Here is a 17,346-nt window from a genome sequence, read left to right as displayed (position 1 = left end):
TCAGGCAGAGCGACCTGAATTGTGGAAAACAGGTTCAAGTGAGTTCCCGTGGGGCCAACGGAAGGGATCCAAAGTACAAGGAAACACAAGTTGCAATAATCTAAGCCAAGCGTCGTGCTAGTTCCTCTGGCTCTGCTTGTTCCACCTGGTGGTGGAGCACAGTGCGGCTGTGTGATCCTCCTCCCCAGGGAGCAGTCACCAGCGTGCCTGGGCAGGAGTTCATCCTTGATCGTGTAGTCCACTAACACAGCCTCACCCCTCACCCTCTGTGTCCAGAAACCTCAGAGCACCTTGGCAAGTTAGGCCCAGGAACTTGTAAGCTGTATGTAGGAAACTGTAGTAAAATATCACAGCACGCCCTTTGCGTCTGAACCGTTTTTTAGTGTAAATGTCAGCAGCTTTCATTACATTCACGTTGTGGGGAAGCCGTCACCACTCCTCACCTCCAGACTTTTTTTTTAAAAAGATTTATTTTATTTATTTTAGAGAGTTACACAGAGGGAGAGGAGAGGCAGAGAGAGAGAGGTCTTCCATCTGCTGGTTCACTCCCCAGTTGGCCGCAATGGCCAGAGCTGTGCTGATCCGAAGCCAGGAGCCAGGAGCAGCTTCCAGTCTCCCATGCAGGTGCAGGGGCCCAAGGACTTGGGCCATCTCGCACTGCTTTCCCAGGCCACAGCAGAGAGCTGGATTGGAAGTGGAGCTGCAGAGACTCAAAGCGGTGCCCATATGGGATGCGGGCGCTACAGGCGGCTGCTTTACCCACTGCTTTACCACTAGTGCTGGCCCCTAGACTGTCTTCATCTTCCCGTTCTGAAACCCTGTCCCTATAAAACATTAGCTCCCCATTTTAATTTTTTCAAAAATATTTATTTGAAAGGCAGAGTGTGAGAGAGAGAGAGACAGACAGACAGAAAGGGATCTTCTGTCTGCTGCAATGGCGTGGCTGGGTCAAGCTGAATCCAGGAACCAGGAACTCCATCCGGGTCCCCCACATGGGTGACAAGGACCCAAGTACTTGGGCCATCTTCTGCTGCCTTCCCAGACACATGAGCAGGGAGCTGGTTTGGAAGCTGAGCAGCCAAGACTCAAACTGGCGCTCAGATCGGAGGCCAGTGTCATAGGCAGTGGCTTGACCTGCTGAGCTTAAGGCTAGCCTCTTTTTTGTTTTCAAGATTTATTTTATTTATTTGAAAGGCAGAGTGACAGAGAGAGGGAGAGACACAGAGAGAAAGAGATCTTCCATTTACTGGTTCACTCCCCAAATGACCAGAACAGCTGGGGTTGGGCCAGGCTGGAGCCAGGAGCCTGGAAATCCATTCAGTTATCCATGTCGAGGGCAGGGGCCGAAGCACTTGGGCCATCATTTGCTGCTTTCCCAGGCATGTTAGCAGGGAGCTGGATGAGAGGCAGAGCAGCCAGGAGTTGAACCTTGTGCTCCCATATGGGATGCTGGCGTTGAAGTCAGTAGCTTAACCTGCCATGCCACAACCCTGGCCCTGCTAGCTTCCCTCTGGGTTGGATCTTGGAAGAGTGGCTGCTTTGTAGTTAGGGCAGTTGTTGAGGGGAAAAAGAGCACTGGCATTAACAAGTTTTGAGTTTCCCTAAAACCTACTAGTCTCCCAGGCCTAGTGTTCAGTTACAGGAGGTAGCCGAGCCTACTTTTCTTTTTTTGTGTCTGCTCCAGCTACTCTTGGGATCAAAGCCCTTGCAAAGCAGTGGGCCTGGGGTCTAGTTAGAGAAGCAGCTCATTGCAGCCCGATCACAGGTGGGTGCTGCCTTTGTGGGGACAGATGGAGAAGGATCCATACAGGGCTGGGTGCATCTGTAGGAGCAGATGCCTACCCTTCTGTCACCAGCTCGGTGTGCAGAGCCCTGCAGGTGCTCCTGTGGAATTCGGCTGAACTGAGGGCCAGCCTGTGTGGTGGTCATCCGGTTATTGGCCTGATCCCGACTCGGGGTGGTCTGTGCAGAGGGGTTCATTACGGCATCCTCGTGGGCTCCCTGTTTCTGCTCTTCCAACCAGCAATTCTCGGTCTGGGCTGCGGGTCCTCCCCATGTAATCATCAGGCTGACACCCCCCACCCCCCAGTTTCTTTCTTTTTTCTCTTAAATGCTGGGTCGGATAATCTTCATTCTGAACCTTTCTGTGCTTTCCCCTTTTGAAAGCCCCAAATCCTGCTTAATCTACAACAGAAAGCCTTGCAGTGTGACTCATCAGCTGCCTCTTTGTGGTATTGCAGGAAGTTAAAATCTCCAGCCCGGATTACAAAGATTGCAATTCAGCAGAGGCCATGGACGACTTCATGAAGCGAATCAGTTGCTATGAAGCCAGCTAGCAGCCCCTCGACCCTGATAAATGTGACAGGTACCTCGCGGTGACCTCCTGCAGCACAGTGGTAGGAGTGGTAGGAGCTGCCATGCCATTAGTGTCAGACCAGACACCTACATGCATCACTGTCGCATTCCGTGGGTCTAGCCATGTTCAAAGGCCAGCCTAGGCTCAAATGGGAGGGAAGGAATCAATGGAAGCCCGATTTGGTGAGTGCCTCCCACAGTTTCCAGAGCTGCTGCAGAACTGTGATTTGCTTTTCAATCCTTGGCACTCAGTAGATGTCAATAAATATTGGATGAAGGAACAGAATGATCTGTGGGAACCACTACCTGCCAAGTGCTAATTAGAATCCATCTTAAAATTTTTATAATGAAATGGAAAAAGTTCACAGAACTCCAAAAGATTTCAAAGTTCTACAGCTGTTATGCCTTTAGCCCAGATGTCTTTAACTGGCTACAAACCTAAAAAACTCACATTTTCCCCTTTTCCCTTGTTTCCTGCACTCTGAAATATGCCATAAAAAAAAAAACGCATTACTTCTCATATTTTTTATTTTGCTTCATTTTCCTTGATCAAGAATAACTTTTACCACCCCGCCCCCCTTTTAAGATTTTATTTAATTATTTGAGAGGCAGAGTTATAGTGAGAGGGAGAAGACAGTGAGAAAGGTCTTCCTTCTGTTGGTTCACTCCCCAAATGGCCGCAATGGCCAGAGCTGCGCCCATCCGAAGCCAGGAGCCAGGTGCTTCCTCCCGGTCTCCCATGTGGGTGCAGGGCCCAAGCACTTGGGCCATCCTCCACTGCTTTCCCAGGCTGCAGCAGAGAGCTGGATTGGAAGAGGAGCAGCTGGGGACTAGAACTGGCACCCATATGGGATGCCAGTGCCACAGGAGGAAGAGTAACCCACTGTGCTGTGGTGCCGGCCCCTATTTTCTTCCTTTTAAACTCTCTTCTAGACATTAGGAAGTAAAAGAACAGGGATCAAAACCCACATTTAAGAATCTTCCATGTTTCTAAGTGCCTGTTCCACTTCTTCATCAAAGACCTTTCACCATTAGTTGAGGCTGCCCATTTCTAGCCTCAATTTAAAAAAAAAAAAATGCGGCTTAAGTATCTTGAATCTCCTTGCCTATTTCCCAACAAGTCTGCACTGCTTGGAGTAGAACCAGCCCAATTCAAATCATAGCCTCCCCAACACCCAGCACAAATCAGGGCTGAATGTGTGAATATCATTCCAGGATGCATATAAACAAGGAGCTCTAATAATGAGGAAATTCACTTTACCCTTCTCTCCCTCAAGTGCCTGTCAATAATATTGTCTACACATGCTGCTTTTTTGGGTTAGTCTTAGCTATCCAGGACATAGCACTTCTTTGTCTACATTTATGGGTGTCCTCCACTGTGTTGGGGTGCCTTGTTGTTCAATACAGGGTAGGGGCAGACATCCCCTTCCCATATGCTCTCATCTAACCTGGCTGGGCCCATCAGACCTTTTCACCTGGGACTCAGAAGCTGTTGACTATGGGAGGAATGAATGAAGCACAATGAACTTGCAGAGCGGTGTCCTGTAATGGCCTTAGCTGTCACACTATTTCTTTCTCCAGACTGCTCTGGTTCAGATCCATTTTCCAAACCTAATCCTCCAGCTTTCTTTGATTCTGTGAGCTCCTGATATTCTTCTAGTGCACGTCTCCATCTTCCTCTTAACGGATTCTGTTTTCATTACTTATTGGTGAAAAGTGCCAAACCAATATGGGAGCAATTGGTTATCTGCCTTAGGAAGGGAAGAGAAGAGTAAAAATTCTGATAGTCTGAGCTAGGAATTGGGCAGCTCACAGAAAACAGTAAATTAGTTCACCAAAAGTTTCCAGGGATGCCATGTTCCATAAAGGCCTGGTTCTGAGAAGGCATGAGAAATCCAAGGTCACAGATGGTAGCTATTTTTAATGGCACTGAAAAACTTAGAATAACAAGTTCAAACCCTTCAAGTTCCAATTCCAGCCACAGCTGGACACCTAGAGACTTCCTGTGATTGCGCTGAATTTCATCCCTTAGAGATACAAGACCAAGATAGCCAAAAACCCAACCTTAAGAGTCCAGGTAGCTGAGTTGTTGAATACTGCTGTTTCCCAGCTGAAAGGTAGGGCATTGCTGAGCACATGGCCTCAGTATGGGAATGAGAATGTAACGGGGAAATGTGGAGGACTCAAGTGTGTCCCAAGCACGCTCTCCTCTTACTTCTGTTGTTCTCAGAAATACTTTTGGCTTATTTCGTCTGATAACATTTCTTTCTTGGTTGAGGGGTCCTCTTACAAGAGGAAGCTTGCTCTCCTGTGATTTTCCCCTGTGTCCAGCTCCTAGTTTCCTGAATGGGAACCACACCTCCCCAAAGGCTGTCTAAAACTTGGATCCACAGACCTCCACCTCATTTCCCATTGGTTCCCAGTCTCACTGCCTCCTCACAGGCCAGGCCCATTGCTAAGCTCAACCCATCTGTGGTTCCTTCAACATCCTCTATATCCAACCTATCTTTTGAGAGCCAGCTCGATTTATACTTTGTCCACAGAGCCTCCACAAACTACTCAAATGTATAAAGTCATCTGCTTCTGAACTCATAACATTTATTATCTGTTCTATTTGTGTAGCATATACTAAATGCTGCTTTATTATACAGTGGGTAGAACATGACTAAGAACATGTTAAACACATCAATTTCAACATTTGCTGGCTCTGTCCCTTGGAGGAGTCTGTTGGCTAAGTAGATTGACATTGCCTTGTCTTTAGAGTGGAGGTAACAGCACATGTGTCACCTTTCTCACAAAGGCATGAGGTGAAATGGAGCACTTATATATGATTTATTGGGGGCAGGCACTATGGCCTCCCATGTGTGCGGCAGGGACCCAAGCACTTGAGCCATCCACCAAGAAGACTCAGACTGAAGTTCAGCTTAGCTTTGGTGTGGCCCTGTCCCAGCTGCTGCAGGCATTTGGGGCGTGACCCAGTGGGTGGGAGATCTCACTCTGTCCATCTGTCTCTCTCTGCCTTCCAAATAAAACAAATGGGCAGGAGGCATGCAGAGAGGAAAGCAAGCAATGAGTTCAAGAAAAGAGCAGCGCCAAGCAGCTGGGCAGATACGCAGAGGAAGGGCAACGCAGGTGTCAGTGGGAAACACATTTTTCTTATAGGCCCCATTATCAGCAGGGTTCTGGGAGGATTGCTCAGTAACTTCATGTTAAACAAATCTGAAACAAGAGCAGCCTTAAAGAACGAAGGTCTCACAAGGACTGAACAACTGAACATAGCCAGCAGAACCTCGGGAGCTCAACCCCAAGCCCTCCCTACTGCTCCCTTCTGGTGGATAGACACCTTTGCTGTGAAAGTAGGTGGTCCTGTTTTTAGGAATGCTGCTTCACTTCTCTAGGCAGAGTGCCAGAAGCACTGGTTATAAGACAGTGTGGAATCTTCAAAAGCCCCTTGGAAGCAAATGCTGCTAGATTGCTCAGGGCCAGCTGGGCTGCACCTGGCTGCTTGTTTTCTCTAAGTGTCCCCAGAAGCCTTCAAAGGCTCAAGGCACTGCAGAGGTTGCCGAGAGAGGAGAGTTCCGAGTGCCCACCCCAGGTCCTGTATACACACAGCAGCTAGACTTTTAAATTGGAATGGGGCCAGAGTTGTGGTGCAGCATTAAGCCACTGCTCACAATGCATCCCATATGAGAGCCACTTGTAGCCCCAGCTGCTCCATTTCTCATCCAGCTCCCTAATGCACCTGCAAAAGCAGCAGCAGATGGCCGGAATGGACCCCTGTGATGCACTTGGGAGACCCGGAGGGAACACTAGGCTTCTGACTTCAGCCTGGCCCTAGCCCTGTCTATTGCCATTTAGGGAGTAAACCATCAGATGGGAGATCTCTGTCTCTCCTTTCTGTAACGTTGCCTTTCAAATAAATAAATCTTTAAAACAATTGGAAGTAAAATTGAAAAATTCCATGTTTAAAAAAAATCCCAACATCTTTGATGTTGTCTTAAGAAATTTTTTTTTTTTTTAAAGTTTCAATGCCAACTCTCTTCTCATGAAGGTAGTGGCAACATCATAGGTTCAGGGATTGAATTTGAGTTTTTCTTTCTTTTTTAAGATTTATTTATTTATTGGCGAGACAGAGAGATCTTCTATCCACTGGTTCATCCTCAGATGGCTGCAATGGCCAGAGCTGGGCCAATCCAAAGACAGAAGCTTTCTCTGGGTCTCCCACATGGGTGCAGGGGCCCAAACAAATGGGTCATCTTCTAGTGCTTTCTGAGGCCATTAGCAGGGAGCTGGATGAGAAGCAGAGTAGCCAGTGCTGTGGTTCACTTGGCTAATCCTCCGCCTGCAGCACTGGCACCCGGGTTCTAGTCCCGGTTGGGGCACCAGTCTTGTCCCGGTTGCTCCTCTTCCAGTCCAGCTCTCTGCTGTGGTCCAGGAAGGCAGTGGAGGATGGCCCAAGTGCTTGGGCCCTGCACCCGCATGGGAGACCAGGAGGAAGCACCTGGCTTCTGGCTTTGGATCAGCGTGGTGCACCGGCCACAGCACACCAGCCATTGCGGACATTTGGGTTAACCAACAGAAGGAAGACCTTGCTCTCTTTCTCTCTCTAACTCTGCCTGTCAAAAAAAAAAAAAAAAAAAAGGCAGAGTAGCCGGGTCTCAGATTGGTGGCCATATGGGATGCTGGCACTGCTTAATCTACTGTGCCACAGCGCTGGCCCCTGAATTTGAGTTTTCCTAAGCTCTATAGTGTGATACTGAGCACAGTGGTTCTGGCCCAATTACTCTTTTAAATCCATACACAGTGTTCTCATGATAGTCATTATTCATTCATTCAGTCATTTATTTAACTTGAAAGGCAGAATTAAGAAGCAGAGAAACTGAAAGAGAGATCTTCCTTCTGCTGGTTCAGTCCACAAATGGCTGCAACAGCTGAAGTCGGGAGCCTGGAACTCCATCCTGGTCTCCCATGTCGGTGGCAGGGCCCCAAGTACTTGGGCCATCTTCTTCCCAGGCAATTTAAAAAGAAGCTAGATTGGAAGTGGCGCTACTGGGATTTGAACTGGCACCCATATAGGGGGTCATGGGTGGACAAGCCCAGACCCCAGAAGTTCTGTATACATTTTAGCCTACCACAGGCTAGCCTGAGCTAGTCTAACTTCTAGCTCACTGAAATTCATCAGTTAGGGGCCAGCGTGGTGATGCAGCAGGTTAGGCCCAACACCTGCAGTGAGTTCCAGTTCAAGTCTTGGCTGCTCCGCTTCTAGTCCAGCTCCTAGTTTTGGCCTGACCCAGCCCCAGCTACACTGGATGCTGAGGACTGCTTTAACTCTTTCCTCTCTTGAGTTTACTAAGAACACCATCATGATGGCCATTCTTCCAGAATCAGCTGTCGCGCTTCTTTACAAAACCCTCTTTTCTTTATCCCAACCTCAGGTAGGCTTCTTGGCATCTGTTCCTCATTTAAAACAAGTTTGCTTATTTTCATTTACTTGAAAGGCAGAGATAGAGATATTTTATTCATTGGTTCACTCCTCAAATGCCCGTAACAGCTAGGAATGGGCAAGGGCAGTACCAGGAGCCTGGGATCATCTGGGTCCCCCATGTCGGTGGCAGGGGCCCAAGCAATTGAGGCATCATCCGCTGCTTCCCAGAATGCATTAGCAGGAAGCATGATTAGAAGCAGAGTAACCAGGACTGGAACTGGTATTCTGATATGGGATGGGGGCATCCCAAGTGGTAGCTTAACCTGCTGCACCACAATACCTGCTGCTCTTTTTTATACTGTCCCGGAATGAATTCATCAAAATCCTTAACTACCACTTACCTGTTGATAATTTTAAAATTATTTCTACCCACGGCTCTTTGTTGAGTATAGATGTTTACCCAATAGCCCCCTGGACAATTCTATTTTAATTTCTCTTAAGCACCCTAAAATCATTACATCAAAAAAACAAATCCAGGGGCCGGCATTGTGGCATAACGGGTAAAGCTGCCATCTGTGACACTGGTATCCCATATGGGTGCCAGTTCAAGTCCTGGCTGCTCCACTTCTGAACCAGCGACCTGCTAATGTACCCGGAAAGCAGAGGAGGATGGCCCAAGTACTTGGGCACCTGTGCCCACATGAGAAACCAGGAAGAAGCTCCTGGCTCCTGTCTTTGGATCAGCCCACCAATGGCTGTGCAGTCATTTGGGGAGTGAACTAGTCGATGGAAGCTCTCTCTATCTCTTGCTCTCTAACTCTGCCTTTCAGATAAATCCAGCTTAAAAAAAAGCAAATTCGTAATTTTTGCACAAACCTACTACTTCTCCTGGTTTCCCTGTTTCAATGAAGGTTATCTATTTACCTGGAGAATCAGCCAGAAAATGGGGATTCACATTAAGATTCTATCTATCCCCTTCTAAGCACTGCTATTCTTATTGATTCTACCTTCTTAATATTGAGAGCACAAGTTCTCAAAATTCAGCGTGTACCAGAACCACTTGTGGGGCTTGTTAAATACCAACTGCTGAGCCCCAGCCCCAGAGTATCTGACCCTGAAGGTCTGTGGTACACTGGGAATTGTATTTCTAACTCTTCCCAGCTGATACTGATGCCACTCATCTGGGGACCATACTTCCAAGACCACTAATCTGTCTACCCAATCACCAGTTCACCCTACCAGTCACAGTGCAACTGCCCATCACTTGTCATTTTCTTGCTGAGATGATAATCATTAGCCTTTTAATTTATCTGGCCTTTTGTATTTTTAAATATTTACTTATTTGAAAATCAGAGAGAGAGAGAAAGTCTTCCATCTGCGGGTTCACTCCCCAGATGGCTACAACGGTCAGGCTGAAGCCAGGAGTCAAAAGCTTCTTCCAGGTCTCCCAGGTGGGTGGCAGGGACCCAGACACTTAGGCCATCTTCCTCTGCTTTTCCTAGGCCATTAGCAGGAAGCTGGATCAGAAATGGAGCAGCTGGGATGCAAATCGGCACCCATATGGGATGCCAGTGTTGCAGGCAGTAGCTTTACCTGCTACGCCACAACACTGGTCCCCCTTCCTTGATCTTCTTGAAACATTCTCCAAACTGCAACTGGAAGGATCTTCCTATAAACAAGGTGTCAGCAAACTGTTAAAATCTTTGCTTAGTATAGAGTTGATCTCCTGTATATAAAGATAATTAACAATGAATCTTAATGAAGAATGGGGTGGGAGAGGGAGTAGGAGGTGGGATGGTTTGGGGGTGGGAGGGCAGGTATGGGGGGAAGAACAGCTATAATCCAAAAGTTGTTCTTACGAAATTTATATTTATTAAATAAAAGCTTTCTATTAAAAAAAAAAAAACACCATGGAATCTGCTTGGCTCAGCTCTGAGACCAATGTGGTAGTTCTTTGGGTGATGCTGTGCTCACCCCGCCACTTGCCATCAACATCCTGAAACTGCTGTATGCCAAAGATGTCAAATACCTTTCAATGTACATCCACACGTACTGGTCATTTCTGTAAGAATTTATACTTTATCACAACATCCCACTATCCCAAAACACAGTGAACCATCTCTCTTCTACGAATTCCCCACCCACCTCCACTTTACCTTTCAAGTGTTTCAGTTGTATTGTAGGAAATACTACATCTAACTAGTCTAACTATTTCATTGTACTTGCCTTTCTATGTATTAGGTGCCCTCATTATTTAAACTGCATACTTCATCATGACAAAGGTACCCATCAGGTCTTACAAATGTGTCATTCCTCATGGTACAAAAGTCACATTTTGGACATGCCAATTATCACCCTACACATTAAGTCTCATAATCTGCTTGGTGTATCATGTGAACAGAGACAGCTGTTGAAAAGAGAAAAGAGGAAAAAAAAAGAGGAAACCAGGTGTCACAGTGGCATGCCAGCGCTGCAATGCCGTTTAATTGAAATCCTGTAATAAAAGCTTAAATACATAAAACGTTTTTTTTTTTTAATCAAAAGATCCTCCTCCTCTTCCCTGACCTGATACAGATGGAGGGTAGGCAAATGGAAACTGGCTAGCTGTAGGGAATGGAGAAATGGCAGGTCCAAGTCTGGTTGGTTTCTTCTTCCGCAGAAAATGCTCTGTGATTGCATTCAGAATCTCAGGAGAGTGAGAGCCCACCCCACAGACTTCTGTCAGCAGGTGGAGTCCACATGTGGCAAGCTACCCCGCACCACGGAGAATGCTTGTCCCAGCCTTAGAAGACAAGGAAGAGCAGGGCTTCGTGTCTGGGCAGCACTATGTTTTCTACGGTGCGTTCCATGGAGAGCACCTGCTCCGGAGAGGCAGTCAAGAATGCCAAAGGCCCAATACGCTGCTCTACACAGGAGTGGCAGAGGTAGCCACCATTGTTTTCCTTTCTGTTGCTCTGCAGGATGGATAAGAAAAAAGAGGTAAGGAAACAATCAAAAACAAAGACTTTCTACCGAAAAGTGCTGAATTATTGTCACAGCTGCCAAGGGACAGTGTCTTATGAGCTGATGTTTTCAGACCAGTGCAAACCCTCTGGAGTAATGCTTCCCACAACACTACTGCCAGGGTAGACTCAGCTCCTCCAAATTCCCTGAAAATAGAAACCACAGTTTATCTCATCAGACACAAAGAATCAGAAAAACTGAACCAGGCTCTCCAGGTAAATGGTTGTCTTCTGATGCATCTTGTCACAACCCAGTCTCCCAGGTAATAAGGCTTTACACAACCAGACAGGACCACATATCCTGACTCTTGACTAATACTTTCTCTGACATATATGGAGACCATATCTCTTGTGCCTTATGTATAAAAAGTACCTAAAGGTGCCAGGTGGTATGGCGGGTAAGGCTGCCGCCTGCAGTGCCAGCATCCCATATGGGCTGGTTTGAGTCCTGGCTGCTCCACTTCCAATCCAGCTCTCTGCTATGGCCTGGGAAAGCAGTAGAAGGTGGCCCAAGTCCTTGGGCCCTGCACCCACATGGGAGACCTGGAGGAAGCTCCTGGCTCTCGGCTTCAGATTAGGATCGTTCTGGCCGTTGCGGCCATTTAGAGGAGTGAACCAGCAGATGGAAGACTTCTCTCTCTGCCTCTGCCTTTCAAATAAATTAAAAACAAAAAAAAAACAAAACAAAACAAAAAAAAAAAAACAAAAAAAACAAAACTAGGCCAGTGCCGCAGCTCAATAGGCTAATCCTCCACCTGCAGTGCCGGCACACCGGGTTCTAGTCCCGGTCGGGGCTCCGGATTCTGTTCCGGTTGCCCCTCTTCCAGGCCAGCTTTCTGCTATGGCCTGGGAGGGCAGCGGAGGATGACCCAAGGACTTGGGCCCTGCACCTGCATGGGAGACAGGAGAAGCACCTGGCTCCTGGCTTCAGATCAGCATGATGTGCCGGCCGCAGCGCGCCAGCTGCGGTGGCCATTGGAGGGTGACCCAACAGCAAAAGGAAGACCTTTCTCTCTGTCTCTCTCTCTCACTGTCCACTCTGCTTGTCAAAAAAAAAAAAAAAAAAAAACCTAAAAAAGGATTACACCAATTTCTCTTCTCTCCTTCACCCACAACCTAGATAACTACATGGCTGACAAGCAGTAAAATGCCAATGACTGAATTAAGTTCCAAAGAGAGCAGGTGCTGTTGGGGAGACCACATACGTAAGTGATGGGGAGTTTCTTCATGGTGAGCACAGTGTCCACAGGGATGGCATTGTTGCACTGCCCCACGCAGCAGCGGACCACTCCTGTTTTTAATACGTTGCTTGTCAGCTCGGCTTGTAAGAAGTACTCCTAAGAAGGAAAGAGACAGAAAGAGAATAATAGCACCTCTGCTACCTTCTACTTGGAAACTCCCACAGTAAATGCCCTTTTGATGCATCTTGAGTTCCAGAATGAGAAAAGGTTACCCTGTTTTCCCTTAGTTTCTCTGATTTTCCCTGACTCCAAAGCTTCCATCAAGAGAAAACACTTGAAATAGTCCCATTGGCTTCTTGATAAAACTGCAGCTAGTTTTTAAAAAATAAGATTTAGTGGACAAACATGCAAAACTATTGCCCACAGTGATATTTCAAGACTATTTCTGGATTCTACTTATGCTAACCAACCTCCAACTGAATTATTACAAATTTTTTTTTTTGTATATTCCCGTTGTAACTCCGCTAAGTTGAGAGAGAAGAACTTAAAGGACGTCCAGGGGATGGTGCTGTGGCACAGAAGGTAAAGCTACTACCTGCAGCGTCAGTATCCCATATTGGCGTCTGTTTCAGGCTGCTCCACTTCTGATCCAGTTCCCTGCTAATGTGCCTGGAAAAGCAGCAGAGGATGGCCCAAGTGCTTGGGGCCTTAGATCCACGTGGGAGACCCGAAAGAAGCTCCTGGCTCCTGCCTTTGGACTGGCTCAGCTCTGGATGTTGTGGCCATTTGGGGAGTGAACCAGCAGATGGAGATCTCTCTCCCTCTCTCTCTCTCTCCCACTCTGCTTTTCAAATAAATAAATATTAAAACAAAAACAGAAACAGAAACAGATGTGCAAATCAACCCTGCACACTTCCCTCTTCCCCTGCTATTGGTTGGCAAGTGGGAAATTGATACATTTCAGCCTCAGTTTCTTTATCTGTGAAATGTAGAGAACAAGGCATCTGCTGTCACAAAAACAGGGACTTTGGTTTGATTCACTGCTGCCTCTGAGGAGTTCCACAAAGTATGGGCAAACTAAATGAGCAGGACCACTCATAACTGCTGATCATAAATGACAATTTCATATTTTCTAGATTACAATTGAGTTGTTTACCACATTTTTCAGAATCTATGTACCACATTTTGATTTATTTGGTTTTCTCTTCCATTTTACAACAAAACAGATTTTGCTGAAGTCCCTTTGACTGCCATCTCCATTTTCTTTTTGGGTGCCTCTTTTGTGAGCCACTGTAAAATAGCTTCAAGTTTAATACATGTCCAAAAGCATAAGGCATTTTATAGCTGTTTGTTACATAAGTGTCATACTTTTGGTTTCCTTCTCAGTTTGTTCACTTTCCTCTTGTGCTATATAGGATTCAGCCATCATTCTTTTATATTTTATTTATGCATTTCTGTGGAAACTCGGGTTTCTAAACTATTTCCAACGATGCAGAAGTGAATATCTTTGTACATATTTCCAGCCCACTGCAAGATTTTCTCCAGGGCTGGGGATTTCAAACAGTTTTGATTCATTTACAGTACAATTCTATACTTACATGTGTAAGAAATTAAGGAGCAGGCATTTAGATTAGCAGTTAAGACAGCTGCATCCCATATCTGAATCCCTGGGTTTGATATACCCAGTTCCAGCTCCTACCTTGTGCTTCCTGCTACTGCAGACCCTAAGAGGCAGAACTGATGGTTCACGCGATTGGGTTCCTGCCACCCATGTGGGAGATCTAGATTGATTTCCCAGCTACTGACTTGAACCTGGCCTGGTTCCAACCCTCATGAGCATTTGGGGATTGAACCAACAAATGGGAGCTGTATCTGTCTCTGCTACATACATACATACATACATATATAGGTAAATGAACTTGAAATCAAATCTCCACAAAATACCATTTAACCCAATATACTGTGATAACTTTGAATTTTTTGCCATTTTACTTTTTTTTTTTTTTTGACAGGCAGAGTTAGTGAGAGAGAGAGAGAGAGAGAGAAAGGTCTTTTTTTCCATTGTTTCACCCCCCAAACAGCTGCTACTGCTGGCGCACTGTGCCGATCCAAAGCCAGGAGCCAGGTGCTTCCTACTGGTCTCCCATGCGGGTGCAGGGCCCAACAACCTGGGCCATCCTCCACTACACTCCTGGGCCACAGCAGAGAGCTGGACTGAAAGAGGAGCAACCAGGACAGAATCTGGCACCCCAACCAGGTCTAGAACCCGGGGTGCCAGAGCTGCAGGCAGAGGATTAGCCAAGTGAGCCAAGGTGCTGGCACCATTTTACTTTTTTTTTTAAAGCTTGTGATAACACATTAATGTCACCAATCATTAGTGAACTGCAACCTACAATTTGAAAGACACTGTTCCAGGGCATTAGAATACAGATGATTTGGTCTTAGTACTCTTTATGTTACTAAACATCATAGGCTCTAAAGAGCCTTTGTATATGTGAACCATTACTATTTATCATCTTGGAATCTCAGAAATATACACTCAGAAGTTTTCAAAATGTGGTGAGAGGAGTAGCACTGTTTTGTCTTTGCAAATCTTTCATGTCTAGCTTAACAGAAGACAGCTGGAGCCTCATCTCTTCTGTATTTATTTTGTGGTGACATCACATGCCAGGTGGCCTTGGAGGACTACCCTCACACTTGCGAGAGCATTAGAGAGAAAAATGCTAGTAACAGCCTAGTACCAAGAAACCTGTATATGCATAACAGGTATATGAGCACAGCATGTATTTGTGACGAGCCTGGCATGTGTGTATAATATGTACTGTAAGCATGGTGTATGCCACATACATAATATGTACTGAGAACAAGAGAGAGAACCCTGCAGGGTCAATTTGATTATATCAATATTTAAAACTTCAATCTGGTAAAATAACAGCTAATAGTTACTTAGTCTGTTAAAAAAAAAAAAAAAAACCATCCTTTGAGGTGCAGTTAATACCCTTACACCGGCTTTATCAGGTAAGGAACCATGCTTAAGTCATCTGGTTCAGGTCACAAAGAATCGAAACAACTGGAATGAGAACCAGACATGAACAGGGCCTGTGCTTTTACTGTGGCCAGTCACCACATGGGAAAATATTTTTTTCAACAAACACGAGTGGAGTATCAATTATATGTTAGGTGCTGTCCTAATGATGTGAGATCTAGATTAAGAATCTAAGATTCTAGGGTAGGCATTTGGCCTACTGCTTAGGCCACAGGTTAAATACCTGCAGCCTACAGTATCAACAGCTGACTCCAATTTCCTCCTAACACAGACTTCAAGAAGCAACCGCCATGAGGCTGGCGCTGTGCCTCACTTGGTTAATCCTCTGTCTGCGGCGCCGGCATCCCATATGGGCACCGGGTTCTAGTCCTGGTTGCTCCTCTTCCAGTCCAGCTCTCTGCTGTGGCCCGGAAGGGCACTGGAGGATGGCCTAAGTGCTTGGGCCCCTGCACCCACATGGGAGACCAGGAGGAAGCACCTAGCTCCTGGCTGCGGACTGGCATAGCTCCAGCCGTAGCGACCTTTTCGGGGGTGAACCAACGGAAAGAAGACCTTTCTGTCTCTCTCTATCTCTCACCGTATAACTGTATCTGTCTAAAAAAAAAAAAAAGAAGCCATGGCTCAAATAATTGAGTTCCTGCCACCCATTTAGGAGACTGGGCTTGAGCTCCTGGTTCCTGATGTTGTGGGCATTTGGGGAGTGAACCAGCAGACAGAGGTTGTCGCTCTCTCTCTCAAAAAAAAAAAAAAAAAAAAAAAAAAAAAAAAAAATAGGGAGCTGAGAAGCTGTCTTTGAGCAACTAGTAACTGTGTCACTTAACACTTCAAAAATACAGTGATTTTCTTCACTTTAAAACTAAAAAAAAAAAGATGAGCAAAAAGGCTTCTGGTGATTCTTACATCAGTCATATTCTCTAAGGAGATCAGAGAAAAAGGAGACTCTTGGTTATAGGGTAATGGCTTATTCTAGGGAGCAGAAAACAAAAAAGGCTCATGTTTTACGTCTAAAACGTCACAGGCATTGTGGAGCAGAGGGTAAGTCACAGTGTGGGACACACCTGCATCCCAAATCAGGATGTCGTTCTGAGTTCTGGCTACGCTGCTTCCCACCCAGCTCCTTGCTAATGTGGCTGGGAAGCAGCCGATGAGGTCTCAAGTACTTGAGTCTTGGCCACCTGTGTGGGAGACCTGGCTGGAGTTCCTGGTTCCCGCTTTTTAGCCTGGTCCAGCCCTGGCTGTTGTGGCCGTCTGGGGAGTTAACCAACTGATGGAAGATCGATCTCTCTCTCTCTCCCCCTTTCCCTCCCTCCCTGTTACTCTGTCAAACAAGGAAATAAATAAGTCTTCAAAAAGTAAATTAAAAAGAAAATGCCACCACCATGACTACTACTTTTCACATGTTTTCACAGCCTCTAAATCGTCCTGGCCTCATGCCCCAGAGTCTTCAATACCCCTAGGCCCTTCTTTCTGAGCAGACTGGACTCAACCACTTCTGAAGCAGAATTTCCCAAACGTATTCACAGGCTGTGATAAAGAAAAGCAGAAGTGCTCTACCTTGCACAAGGGCTTTCAGATTTAAAAACATCTGTTCACACAAAAGGCAGTTTCTTGGGGTCTTCCTGTGGGCAGACAGATGTTTCCTAACCCTGTCTCAATAATGGGGAAGCGTTTCTCTAGATTCTATATTATTTTTCTTCTATGGAGAAATGGATTTTCCCTGTCAAATATATGCAGTAAACAAGTGATAAGCTTCCAAATGTCTTCAAAAGGTCTATGAGAATACTTCAAAAAGTTCATGGAAAATGGAATTAGAAGTCATTGATTTTGGGGTGAGTGTGTGGCTTAGCTGTTAAGATAGCACTGGAGACAACCATATCCCATAATAGAGTGCCTGGGTTCAAGTCCAGGCTCCACTTTGGATACCAGCTTCCTGCTATTGCACACCCTGGAAAGCAGCAGGTGGCTGACTTAAGTACTTGGGTCTATGCTACCCACATGAGAGACCCAGACTAAGTTCTGACTTTGGCCTGGCCTACCCCTGCCAATGTGGGCATTTGGGGATGTCTCTCTTAAAATCTGTATCTATATGTATATAATGTATTATGTATGTTTTTTAAAAAGTAGTTTATTCTGGAGTGAAACAGTTTTCAAATCCACGCATAGTTTTTCCATAACATACATTTTCCATGAACTTTTTAAAGACCCCTTGTAGAATGCTATCTTTCATGAAAAAGGAGAATATGAAAATACATGCAGATTTGTTGATATTTGCAAAAAGAAACACTGAAAGAGGAATCAATTAGAAATTCTAAAAAAAATAGCTACCAAAGGCAGGGA

The 17,346-nt window shown here is 45.9% G+C and overlaps 2 protein-coding genes across 6 annotated transcripts in view; one reads left to right on the top strand and one right to left on the bottom strand.

The window, feature by feature from the left end:
* The window catches only part of PFKFB3 (6-phosphofructo-2-kinase/fructose-2,6-biphosphatase 3), a 43,402-nt gene that overhangs the window by 19,925 nt on the left and 6,131 nt on the right, over nucleotides 1-17,346 (top strand). For 2 of the 5 annotated variants that reach the window (XM_051821585.2, XM_070055783.1), the window contains exons 7-8: nucleotides 2,241-2,365; nucleotides 9,283-9,686. In XM_051821585.2, coding sequence (XP_051677545.1) covers nucleotides 2,241-2,336 — 96 coding nt within the window. In that variant the 3' untranslated portion in view covers nucleotides 2,337-2,365; nucleotides 9,283-9,686. Of the gene's footprint in view, nucleotides 1-2,240; nucleotides 2,878-9,282; nucleotides 9,687-17,346 lie in introns of those variants that run through there. The other 3 variants (XM_051821584.2, XM_051821586.2, XM_070055782.1) reach the window with 2 other exon arrangements.
* The window catches only part of FBH1 (F-box DNA helicase 1), an 81,474-nt gene continuing 66,243 nt past the window's right edge, over nucleotides 2,116-17,346 (bottom strand). Inside the window, exons 14-15 of the mRNA XM_070054990.1 lie at nucleotides 11,988-12,119; nucleotides 2,116-10,734 (exon numbers count right to left, since the gene is read on the bottom strand). Of these exons, the coding sequence (XP_069911091.1) occupies nucleotides 10,564-10,734; nucleotides 11,988-12,119 (303 nt within the window). The 3' untranslated portion in view covers nucleotides 2,116-10,563. The remainder of the gene's footprint in view (nucleotides 10,735-11,987; nucleotides 12,120-17,346) is intronic.

Source organism: Oryctolagus cuniculus, chromosome 13 (genome assembly GCF_964237555.1).
Source record: "Oryctolagus cuniculus chromosome 13, mOryCun1.1, whole genome shotgun sequence".
In the NCBI taxonomy this organism is placed as follows: Eukaryota; Metazoa; Chordata; class Mammalia; order Lagomorpha; family Leporidae; genus Oryctolagus; species Oryctolagus cuniculus.
Note: the sequence above shows the minus strand (reverse complement) of the source record. Positions and strands in the feature narration are given on the sequence as shown.